Source organism: Oncorhynchus kisutch, linkage group LG10, assembly GCF_002021735.2.
Source record: "Oncorhynchus kisutch isolate 150728-3 linkage group LG10, Okis_V2, whole genome shotgun sequence".
NCBI classification, from domain to species: domain Eukaryota; kingdom Metazoa; phylum Chordata; class Actinopteri; order Salmoniformes; family Salmonidae; genus Oncorhynchus; species Oncorhynchus kisutch.
The window spans coordinates 39,418,237-39,431,636 of NC_034183.2; the positions used below are offsets into that span (position 1 = coordinate 39,418,237).

At 42.9% G+C, this 13,400-nt stretch overlaps 1 protein-coding gene across 4 annotated transcripts in view; it reads left to right on the forward strand.

Annotated features, from left to right (window-relative positions):
- Positions 1–13,400, forward strand: part of LOC109898129 (tyrosine-protein kinase JAK1-like) — a 67,898-nt gene that overhangs the window by 11,999 nt on the left and 42,499 nt on the right. For all 4 annotated transcript variants that reach the window (XM_031833656.1, XM_031833658.1, XM_031833657.1 and 1 more), the window contains exon 2: positions 3,501–3,706. In XM_031833656.1, the coding sequence (XP_031689516.1) occupies positions 3,501–3,706 (206 nt within the window). The remainder of the gene's footprint in view (positions 1–3,500; positions 3,707–13,400) is intronic.

The window sequence follows — 13,400 nt, forward strand, 5'->3', positions numbered from 1 at the left end:
AGCCGCCCATTGAGTTCTTGGTCACCTCTCACACCAAGGTCCTTCTTGTCCGGTTGCTCAATTTGGTCGGACTGCCAGCTCTAAGCTCTTGGAAACTTTCAACACTCTAGAAATAGTTTTATACCCTTCCCCAGATACAGTATATGCCTCATCACAATTCTATCTTAGAGATCTTTGGACAGTTCCTTGGACTTCATGGTATAGTTTCTGCTCTGAAATGCACTGTCAACTGTGGGACCTTATATACACAGATTCTTTCTAAATCATGTCCAAATAATTTAATTAGCCACAGGTGGACTCCAATCAAGGATGATCAAAGAAAATTGGATGCACCTGAGCTCCATTTGGAGTGTCATAACAATGGGGTTTGAATACTTATGTAAATGAGATAGTCCTGTATTTTACTTGCAATAAATTTGCAGACATTTCTAAGAACGTTTTCACTTTGTCATTACGGGGTATTGTGTGTAGATGGGGTAGAATTTTTTTTTCAGTCTGTAACACAGCAAATTGTGGAATACGTTGAGGGGTATGAATACTTTATGAAGACACTGTACGTACTGTCACTGTGGGGATGACGTCGTACTTGCGCTTGACTTTTTCCACATTTTGTTGTGTTGTAGCCTGAGATTTTGTCACTAGCCAACACACAATACCCAATATTGTCAAGGTGGAATTGTGTTTTTAGAAATGTTTACAATTTAATTCAACATTAAAAGCTGAAATGTCAGAGGCGTCACTACAGATCCGGGTTAGCTGCAACCAGGAGACACATGAGGCGGCGCACAATTAGTCCGGATTAGGGGAGGGTTTGTCCAGCTGGGATATCCTTGTCCCATCGCGTTCTAGCAACTCCTTGTGGCGGCTAGGCGCATGCATGTTTCCTCCGACACATTGGTGTGGCTGGCTTCAGGGTTAAGCGGGCAGTGTGCCAAGAAGCAGTAGGGTTGTGTTTTGGAGGACGCATAGCTCACGACTTTCGCCTCACCCGAGTCCGAGTTGCAGCGATGGGACAAGACTGTAACTACCAATTGGATATCAGGAAGTTGGGGAGAAAAAGGGGTAAAAAATGTTTTTCAAATAAAGAGGGACACCATAAGTAAGCATTTCACAGTAAAGTCTACACCTGTTGTGTTCAGCACATAACATTTATTTTTATTTGATGTGGTAAACTCCTCAACGTTATCGGGTGAATCCGAGAACATATTCCAGTCTGTGCTAGCGAAACAGTCCGGTAGCTTAGCACCCGCTTCATTTGTCCACTTCCGTCAAAGATTTTTTATAACTAAACCAAGATAGACCACAGCCTGTCGTTTCCAATGTGTACAAATTAGTTATAGTGGGCAGAACAAGCAAGTTCCAAGTGCCCGTTCCAGCCTGCATTTGCATATGTCCGTTAGGGAACACCTACTCTGTGAAATGCAAGTGTGTAATAGCTAAATTTGCCTTTGCACTCCTTAACAACGCAATTTTAAAAAAAACAATGGCAAAGGGTAAAGTCCACACAACTTAATACACTCTGTTCGATTCTTGTTTGGGGAACCAAAATATTGTATTGAGATCAAATGTTTCATCGATGAGAAAATGTGCAGTTTCGGACAAAATCCATCCATTTACGGCAACTGAGCTTCCTCTCACTACCATATTGGGTAGTGAGTGGCATGCGCTTGGCGTTTCTTCACATTTATAGATATGAAATATCAGTCTCAATGTTCTATCTGTGCTTTCGTATTGAGCATGTCACTGGTACATCCTGTTTTTGAGTTTTTGCTTGTAAGCAGAAATCAGGAGGATAGAGTTATGGCCAGATTTGCCAAATGGAGTGTGAGGGAGAGCCTTGTATGTGTGGAGTAAAGTGATCTAGAATTTTATTGCCTCGAGTTACACAGATGACATGCTTGTAAAAATGAGGTAAAACGCATTTCACTTTCCCTGCATTGAACACTCCAGACTGATCCCTGTGAAGAACAAATTCAGCAACTCTTGGAGGGCAGTGGAAGTTGATCAAATGCTTCTTTATTGATGCCCTCCCAAGAGTTTCTGAATTTCCTCTTCACTTCAGTTTGCTCCTCCATTCATGCACCTTGGTTGGAGAGTGAGGTAGCAGGCCTGGGATCTGCCAGGGAACTCACCATACCATATTATCACGATACTTAGGTACCAATGCGATATGTATTGCAATTTTTCACAATTCTATATGTATTGCGATTTGATATTTGATCTTTCAAACATATTGCTTACTATGTCTGCTGCAGAGAGACGGGGAACAAAAAGTGCTGAAAACAACATGTTGGCTCACTATTGATTGTGTTACAATGTTTGAGTCACTCAGATAGCATAAGAACACAACATAACCCATGGCAAATCTTCTCTCAGCCTCATGGCACGATGTGTAGAATTGCAGGAAAGCAGCTTTAAAACTGTTGCCTCGGTGGCCAAAGAGGAGGGCCTCTAAAACCTATGGCGCCGTTGGCCACGCCGGCTAACTTTGCTACCGGTGCTGAAAAAAATCATAGGGAATCCTAGTTGAAGGATAGTACAGTAATAGAATGTAGCCTAGCCTACCTCTGAGGTGTCTTTTTTTTGTTGCCAGTGTAACGTACAGTAGTTCAGTTGTGGCTGATGCAGAATGTCGGCCTGGGTCTACATTGTTTGGATGTGAAGGATGACCTCATGACAAGCGTGCCTTAAAGGCCACATGCCTTTAAAATACAGTACAGAATGTGGACTATAAAATACAGAATGTGTATTGTCTAACGTAGCGTTTGGCGTTAGCACTTTGCCCAGCAACTATTGTGCCGTCTTCAGCCATCCTTGATGAACTGCAGGTATCGGTTCATCGCAGCAATCCATTTTCTCCCGCTGTTGCTGCACTGTTAACCGTTTCTCAGCACTGTAGACTAATGAATACACCATGTGTGTGGAGCGGGGTTCTCACAGGCTGATAAGACTTCAGCAGGACCTGAGGACACTTTGGCCCCGACAGTGTGCGTGTGTGATTCATGTTGGCCTACGTGTGCGTGTGTGATTCATGTAGGCCTACGTGTGTGTGTGTGATCCTGCTGATCCCAGCAGCAGTCAGTAGATCAGAGCTCTGTCGCCATTGGCAATAGGCTGATTAGGGGTGTTATGAAACAGACTGTCCTAGCCACTAGGGATGCCACCTGCGCCGCTGTAGAGGAAGGGGAAACGCTGCTGGGAGAACTAATGGGATGATCTGCACGCAGAGGGAGAACTACCTCACCTCTCTCCAGAGGAGGTTTGTGTTTGCTTTGGTGAGATCATCTCAGTAGGTGTGTGTGTGTCGTGAATTACATTGCCTGAGTAGGTGTGTGTTGTGGGTAGCCAACGTGAGTCATCAGGGTATGCTGGACTCCGTACCACAGCTACAGTGAGCTCACCTCTGGATCAATACGTTACCCACCCCCGACACACATACACACTCCCTCTGTTTTGCCTTTGATGTATTGACATCTCCATCCCTCTGCCTCTACCTTCAGAGTCTGGATGCCAAGTCCGGGGGTGATGGAGCTGGGTAGGCAACTGTGTGGGAAGATGAGGAGGTCGAGGAGAGCCGAGGGCCCCATCACTGTGCCCATGAGGGGTCTGGAGATCCATTTTTACCTGCCAGATATGCCGCAGCTGGGATTCCTCAAAGACAGCTTCACCGCTGAGGAACTATGTGTCGAGGCCGCCACAATATGCTGTAAGTACTGTCTCATCTCCCGCCAAGAGCGTGTGTGTGTGTGTATTGTATGGCATGACAGCAAGTGTGTGTTGCATGCCTAACTGCGTCCATCCCTGTATGTGTGGGTGTGTGTGCCTGTAGGCACCCGTGTGTGAGTGTCTGCATACCAGGGCATCAAACAGGGTGTATTTGTACGATTGGATTTGCGGGAAGTTTTCAGGAAGATTCAGAAGTTATATATCTTAAATATGGTCATTTACAACTAATTGGGGATAAATGTGGTGAACCATCCTGATGGAGCCTGTCTGCCAACAGAGAGGTCCACTGTTGCCACTGTGAATAGTCCGTCACATGAGTTTACTCTTAGCTAGGAGACCAGAAGGAGAAATGGTAAGTAAACTAAGGAAGAAATGGCTTTATAGGCTTGGCCTATACAACATGGCATTGGACATTTTTACAAAGATGTATGTATTACTTGTGAAGCTTTGTTTTATTGCCTACGTGTGTTTTGTCAGTGGATGATCTTTATCTCAATGCTCAACATGTACTGTGTGTATATATAAGGACCCACCTAGTGGCGCAGCGGTCTAAGGCAGTGTATCTCAGCGCACGAGGCATCACTGCAGTTCCTGGTTCGAATCCAGGCTGCATCACATCTGGCTGTGATTGGGAGTCCCATAGGGGTAGGCTGTCATTGTAAAAAATAATTTGTTCTTAACTGACTTGCCTAGTTTAATAAATAAGATAAACTCAATCCTTCCCGCAAATCCAATCGTACAAATGAGTCGTTCCTTGTCATTTCACTAAGCCGTGACACCCACCATCTCAGATGATTCAGAAATGGTTTCTGTAGTTAGAAACAGATAAGATTAATGCAAGTGACTCCAATGGCTCATTTCTATGAACAGAGGAAAAAAATAATCACAAGATTCACAGGGAATATACATTACATAGGATGACAATTTAGATTTTATTGGATTCCTCATGTCTTACTCATTTAGAATTACGGTCTAAATTGGATATTAGGTACTATATAGGGTTGGGAGATGTCAACCATTGTCCTATTGTGATTATGTACCCATAAAAAATTGTGATATAGGATGCTATCACCCCCATTGGCCACTCCGCCAAAATATATATATATATTTTTTACTCTGCAAAAAAAACTGCAGTTTGGCTATAGCGCAAAATCTAATTTAACTGGACAAATCATGACAAAAGATAATATTGTTGAAGGCCTGGGTAGAAGCTAAGTGCAGCTTTCATAGTCTATCGAATGGAGAAAGAAAGGAATGTAGGCTGCGTTATTTAAAAAAACGCTAAATACAAAATAGTTACTGCTCGGTGGAATTCTCCGCTCTCTGGCCTAGATTCCTCTCTTGTTTTATGTAGGCTATATAACATGTTTATTGAAATAGGCTATAGCAAATAGGACTAGGCTATTACTCGGAATGCCACTTGTGTGTCACCCTGCTGCTGCCCTGCTTTTTTACAGCGTGGCGCTAGTAAAGAAAGAGGCTAAACCATCATCTGTCACATCACGATGTCATCACCATCAACGATGGCTGTCCATCATCGTCGACAGACGATGCTGTCGCAATATCGGCCACCCTAGTACTATATTTATTGAAAATTAGGCTATATGAATCCTATAAATGAAAATGACCAATTTGGGTGCAATCAATTAGCTTAAATGATCAGAGATCAAATTATATTTAAACAAAAGAATGTTTCAGGAATGCTAATTTTATTTGTTTGTGATTACAGAAATGATTTAATGATTTTGTGTGGTAATCCTCTTGTTTTGGGGTGGGTGGAACGACCCTCTTACTGATGCCAAATGGCTTTGTTTTAACTATATTAGCAGGCTGTTACAGTAGCTGAATTTATGCTTCTCTGCTGACTTCCACATGTACTCTACCTGATTTGATGACAAAACATGACATAATACTTACAGTAAATACTGTATACTCCTCCCTTGCCAGATAGCAGGCACACAATACAGACAAAGCCGATGTAGCCTAGCTACTAGGCTATCCCGCATGAGAAAAGATACTAACACCCAGCACCTGTTTTCCTACAGCTCTAAAAGATGCTGGTTTGGTAGTCTCCATCTTTGACAGACAAATTATAGGCCTGTATTTATACCTTTGTTCTGATACTGGCTCAAAAACTCCACAACATCTGTCAGCGTGATCGGTGCTAGAAAGGGAGAGTAGAAGAGAGGGTAAGAGAAGTGTGGTTTCATCTGTCCGGCTGTTCCTTTCAGCCACATACTGACTCCAATACAAGATGGTGGCTGGTTAGGGTTGGTTCAGGGCGGGACGAGTTCTGGAATTTCGTCCTTGTGTGAAGCCAACACTTTTCTTCCCAGTACTGCAGAGCGAGCAGAGAAAGGAAGCCTACACAGACAACATACAGACAACAACAAGACTCGGGAGGAGTTCAACTCCACAGCTACCATAGTCTATATATGCAAATACTCACCAGTTATAGGCTAAACAAACAAAGCAGCTGCCAACACAAATGTATGATCTGTTTATAGTCTAATCCAAAGTATTCTGTATCTGTGTCTGTGCAGGACCTTTCTGTCTTGTGTGGTCAGTGGTAGGTAGTTTAACGCACATTATGTCCCTCACATCAAAACAAAAGAGCCCAGAAAAGAGGAAGTGTCATGGCCCTATACTTTTCCCATCTCATATTATGTGCCATTTATAGTTCAAAACAAACAGAAAGGCTCATCTGTGGGTGGGTCTAATCCTGAATGCTGATTGGTTAAAACCGCAGTTACCACTGGCTAATTCTGTGATGTTAAAATGCCTATTTACTCTGTTCCATCGGACTGTGCAATCCACTGTCTCATCAGCCCTGCCAAGCAATTTATAAACTTGATCTCCACTATAAAAAGCGTCTAGACATTCTCACATTTCCTTTAGACTAACATTTAGTTTTCAACAGCAGAGATTTAGCCCCTGTGATATGCAACTTTTCAGGGAAGTTAGGAACATATATACACAGGCAGTTAGGAAAGCTAAGGCTAGCTTTTTCAAACAGAAATTTGCATACTGTAGTACTAACTCAAAAATGTTCTGGGACACTGTAAAGTCCATGGAGAATAAGAGCACCTCCTCCCAGCTGCCCACTGCTCTGAGGCTAGGAAACACTGTTACCACCGATAAATCCACGATCATTGAGAATTTCAATAAGTATTTCTCTACGGCTGGCCATGCTTTCCACCTGGCTACCCCTACTCCGGTCAACTGCCCGGCACCCTCCACGGCAAACCGCCAAAGCCCCAACCATTTCTCCTTTACACAAATCCAGATAGCTGATGTCCTGAAAGAGCTGCAAAATCTGGACCCCTACAAATCAGCCAGGCTAGACAATCGGGACCCTCTCTTTCTAAAATGATCTGCCAAAATTGTTGCAACCCCTATTACTAGCCTGTTCAACCTCTCTTTCGTCTGAGAATCCCAAAGATTGGAAAGCTGCCGCGGTCATCCCCCTCTTCAAAGGGGGTGACACTCTAGACCCAAACTGCTACAGACCTATATCTATCCTACCCTGTCTTTCTAAGGTCTTCGAAAGCCAAGTTAACAAACAGATTACCGACCATTTTGAATCCCACCGTACCTTCTCTGCTATGCAATCTGGTTTCAGAGCTGGTCATGGATGCACCTCAGCCACGCTCAAGGTCCTAAACGACATCATAACCGCCATCGATAAGAAACATTACTGTGCAGCCGTATTCATCGACCTGGCCAAGGCATTCAACTCTGTCAATCACAACATTCTTATTGGCAGACTCGACAGCCTTGGTTTCTCAAATGATTGCCTCGCCTGGTTTACCAACTACTTCTCTGATAGAGTTCAGTGTGTCAAGTCAGAGGACCTGTTGTCCGGACCTCTGGCAGTCTCTATGGGGGTGCCACAGGGTTCAATCCTCGTGCCGACTCTCTTCTATGTATACACCAATGATGTTGCTCTTGCTGCTGGTGATTCTCTGATACACCTCTACGCAGACGACACCATTCTGTATACTTCTGGCCCCTTTTTGGACACTGTTATTAACTAACCTCCAGACGAGCTTCAATGCCATACAACTCTCCTTCCTTGGACTCCAACTGCTCTTAAACGCAAGTAAAACTAAATGCATGCTATTCAACCGATCACTGCCCGCACATGCTCGCCCATCCAGCATCACTACTTTGGACGGCTCTGACTTAGAATACGTGGACAACTACAAATACCTAGGTGTCTGGCTAGACTGTAAACTCTCCTTCCAGACTCACATTAAGCATCTCCATTCAAAAATGTAATCTAGAATTGGCTTTCTATATCGCAACAAAGCATCCTTCACTCATGTTGCCAAACATACCCTCGTAAAACTGACCATCCTACCGATCCTCGACTTCGGTGATGTCATCTATAAAATAGCCTCCAACACTCTACTCAACAAACTGGATGCAGTCTATCACAGTGCCATCCGTTTTGTCACCAAAGCCCCATACACTACCCACCATTGCGACCTGTACGCTCTCGTTGGTTGGCCCTTGCTTCATACTCGCCGCCAAACCCACTGGCTACAGGGTATCTACAAGTCTCTGCTAGGTAAAGCCCCGCCTTAACTTAGCTCACTGGTCACCATAGCAGCACCCACTCGTAGCACACGCTCCAGCAGGTATATCTCACTAGTAACCCCCAAAGCCAATTCCTCCTTTGGTCGTCTTTCCTTTCAGTTCTCTGCTGCCAATGACTGGAAAGAACTGCAAAAATCTCTGAAGCTGGAGACTCATATCTCCCTCACTAGCTTTAATCACCAGCTGTCAGAGCAGCTCACAGATCACTGCACCTGTACATAGCCCATCTGTAAACAGCCCATCTATCTACCTACCTCATCCCCATACTGTATTTATTTATTTATCTTGCTCCTTTGCACCCCGGTATCTCTACTTGCACATTCATCTTCTGTACATCTACCATTCCAGTGTTTAGTTACTATATTGTAATTGCTTCGCCACCATGGCCTATTTATTGCCTTAACTCCCTTATCTTACCTCATTTGCACTCACTGTATATAGACTTTTTGTTTTCTTTTGTTCTACTGTATTATTGACTATGTTTTGTTTATTCCATGTGTAACTCTGTTGTTGTGTGTGTCGAATTGCTATGCTTTATCTTGACCAGGTTGCAGTTGCAAATGAGAACTTGTTCTCAACTAGCCTACCTGGTTAAATAAAGGTGAAATAAAAATAACAAAAAAATGTGTATAAACCTTGCTGTCTGTTTCTCCAACATTTACCACAATTAGGGCTGGCAAACAGAGCCACATACAGTGGGGCAAAAAAGTATTTAGTCAGCCACCAATTGTGCAAGTTCTCCCACTTAAAAAGATGAGAGAGGCCTGTAATTTTCATCATAGGTACACTTCAACTATGACAGACAAAATGAGAAAACATATCCAGAAAATCACATTGTAGGATTTTTAATGAATTTATTTGCAAATTATAGTGGAAAATAAGTATTTGGTCAATAACAAAAGTTTATCTCAATACTTTGTTATATACCCTTTGTTGGCAATGACAGAGGTCAAACGTTTTCTTTAAGTCTTCACAAGTTTTTCACACACTGTTGCTGGTATTTTGGCCCATTCCTCCATGCAGATTTCCTCTAGAGCAGTGATGTTTTGGGGCTGTTGCTGGGCAACACGGACTTTCAACTCCCTCCAAAGATTTTCTATGGTGTTGAGATCTGGAGACTGGCTAGGCCACTCCAGGACCTTGAAATGCTTTTTACGAAGCCACTCCTTCGTCGCCCGGGCGGTGTGTTTGGGATCATTGTCATGCTGAAAGACCCAGCCATGTTTCATCTTCAATGCCCTTGCTGATGGAAGGAGGTTTTCACTCAAAATCTCACGATACATGGCCCCATTCATTCTTTCCTTTACACGGATCAGTCGTCCTGGTCCCTTTGCAGAAAAACAGCCCCAAAGCATGATGTTTCCACCCCCATGCTTCACAGTAGGTATGGGGTTCTTTGGTTGCAACTCAGCATTCTTTGTCCTCCAAACACGACAAGTTGAGTTTTTATCAAAAAGTTATATTTTGGTTTCATCTGACCATATGACATTCTCCCAATCTTCTTCTGGATCATCCAAATGCTCTCTAGCAAACTTCAGACGGGCCTGGACATATACTGGCTTAAGCAGGGGGACACGTCTGGCACTACAGGATTTGAGTCCCTGGCGGCGTAGTGGGTTACTGATGGTAGGCTTTGTTACTTTGGTCCAAGCTCTCTGCAGGTCATTCACTAGGTCCCCCCGTGTGGTTCTGGGATTTTTGCTCACCGTTCATGTGATCATTTTTGACCCCACGGGGTGAGATCTTGCATGGAGCCCCAGATCGAGGGAGATTATCAGTGGTCTTGTATGTCTTCCATTTCCTAATAATTGCTCCCACAGTTGATTTCTTCAAACCAAGCTGCTTACCTATTGCAGATTCAGTCTTCCCAGCCTGGTGCAGGTCTACAATTTTGTTTCTGGTGTCCTTTGACAGCTCTTTGGTCTTGGCCATAGTGGAGTTTGGAGTGTGACTGTTTGAGGTTGTGGACAGGTGTCTTTTATACTGATAACAAGTTCAAACAGGGACCATTAATACAGGTAACGAGTGTAGGACAGAGTAGCCTCTTAAAGAAGAAGTTACAGGTCTGTAAGAGCCAGAAATCTTGCTTGTTTGTAGGTGACCAAAAGTTAGCCGTAGTTGGCTAGCTAGCAAGCAAGGGATAAGAATGTTGCTAGCCATTATGGCAATGGAACATTTAGAACGAACAAAAACAAACATTTATATACGGAACAACCGAACCGATAGAACGAACGACCAGACGGCTTGGGTAGCAACCCTTGATTTGTGTCGGGACTACTATGAAATAGTATGAATAAATTCATCAAAATAACCTTTTTTAATGAAAATATCGTTATTTGAGTATGTTGGTAACCCGTTGTATAAAAGTGATAATGCCTTCAAAGCCAGCGTTGAGGACATATTGGCTCTGTTTGCCAGCCCTCAACTTTGTCTCGGGCCTAACAACTGAATTATGCGTGGGAAAACATTGGAACAGATTTCCCTAATTAAAATCCCTTGGAGGTGATTTGCTGGTGTTTATAACTGTCTTTTGTGACCAATAATTAGTGAAAAATGTGGGCCACAGGCCGCCAGTTGGGGAACCCTGCTGTAGGTTGTACATTAGTTCCTACTGTATTGTTATAGGCATATTACTACTATCACTTTATTACATAGCCTAGTTTACACTTGCCATTTAATGACAGTCTATAGAGTAGTGGTTCCCAACCGGTGTGCCTTGAGGAACTCTAAGGTGTGCTGTGAAACTTGTACACTCACTTAGAAGCGTGACATGTGGAATACACATGGAATTTGGACTTGGAAGCATTAGTGCCGGTCAGATGATACATTAAATGGCACATGGCTACATCTGTATCGTTGTTTCAAGTCCAGTGAGCTAAGGCTGTTGTTACATTTTTATCATTTGAGGGGCACACATCACAAGCAAAGTCATTTCTATCATTTGATTTTGCCTGTGAAAACCATTAGCACAGGCAGATATGATTAGGCTTAGCCAGAGTTATTTCTTTCTTAATATATGGCTCTGGGCTAAGCTATACCACAGCTTCTGCCATAAAAACAAACGGAGAATGGTTTCGTGTCTGTGGTTGAACCTTTACAATGCAGAAAACCAGTTGTCTGTAAACAAAACCTTTAAAAACTAAAGACCTATTTTACCGGAGATGCATTTTCTTCTTTCTGGCACAGATTCGCCGGACGCTCTTAAAGGGGCACACACAAATTAACCATTGTGAGTAAAGAACTATCAACACTATGAAAATATTTCAAATAAACCATTTTAAATCTATACAAAAACTTTGTCACAAACAATGTATGGTTTGTAAATGAAATCAATACATTTTAGGTGTGCCACAGAATTTTATATCCCATCAAGGTGTGACAGGGTTCAAAAAAGATTTGGAAACAATAGTCTAGAGACTCCACAGTAGACTTTTGACAATCGTGCTTAGTGCAATATTTAATCTTAATCACCATCCACATCGTCGGGGCAACAGTGGAGAGGGTTGAGAGCTTCCTCTGTGTCCGCATCATTGAGGACTTAACATGGTCCTCTCACACCAGCACAGTCGTGAAGAAGGCACGGCAGCGCCTCTTCTTCCTCAGGAAGCCGAAACGATTTCGTATGGCACCTCAGATCCTCAGGAACTTTTACAGATGCTCCATCGAGAGCAACCTGATTGGTTTATTCACTGTCTGATATGGCAGCTGCACCACCCTCGACCGGATGGCCCCACAGAGGGTGGTGCGGACTACCCAGAGCATCACTGGGTGTCGAGATCCCAGCCATCCAGGACGTACATGCCAGGCCTGAAAAATTACTAAAGACTCCAGCCACCCAAGACCTGGACTATTCTCCATGCTCCCATGCGGCAGGCATTAACAGTGCATCAAGGCTCAGACCAACAAACCCTTAAACAGCTTCTATTCCCTGGCCATAAGACTGTTAAATGGCTAACAACTAACATTACTGTTCTCCCTCTCCCACATACTATCCACACGGACTCTATGCCCATCCACAGGTCTCTATCCACTCTGACACACACACCTTCACTGTCGCTCTTACTCACGCACACACACATAATACACACACTCTCATTACTATTACTGCTGTTTATATGTATATATTACCATTTAGTGTATTACCATAAGTATTTATATATTCCTGCTATCAGTCACTTTTCGGCCCTGTTTACATGTACAATGCCTTCAGAAAGTATTCACACCCCTTGACTTATTCCACATTTTATGTTACAGCCTGAATACACACAATAGCCCATAATGACAGTGAAAACATGTTTGGAAATGTATAGGAAATGAAATACACTAATATCTCATTTCCATAAGTATTCTCACCCCTTTTCTATGACACTCCAAATTGAGCTCAGGTACATCCAATTTCCTTTGATCATCCTGGAAATGTCACTACATCTTGATTGGAGTCAATTGTTTGGACATGATTTACAAAAACATACCTGTCTATATACAGTGCCTTCGGAAAGTATTCATACCACATGACTTTTCCCACATTTTGCTACTTTACAGCCTTATTTTTAAATGGATTGAATAAATAAAAATCCTTAGCAATTTACACACAATACCCCATAATGACGAAGTGAAAACAGGTTTTTAGAAATCTTTGCAAATATATTAAACAGAAAAAACATACAATTTTTACTTAAGTATTCAGACCTTTTGCTATAAGACTCGAAAATGAGCTCAGGTGCATCCTGTTTCTATTGATCATCCTTGAGATGTTTCTACAACTTTATTGAAATCCACCTGTGGTAAATTAAATTGACTGGACATGATTTGGAAAGGCACACACCTGTCTATATAAGGTCCCACATTTGACAGTGCATTTCAGAGCAAAAACCAAGCCATGAGGTCGAAGGTATTGTCTGTATAGCTCCGAGAAAGGTTTGTGTCAAGGCACAGATCTGGGGAAAGCTAATAAACATTTTCTGCAGCATTGAAGGTCCTCAAGAACACAGTGACCTTCATCATTCTTAAATGGAAGAAGTTTGGATCCAGCAAGACTCTTCCTAGAGCTGGAAGCCCGGCCAAACTGAGCA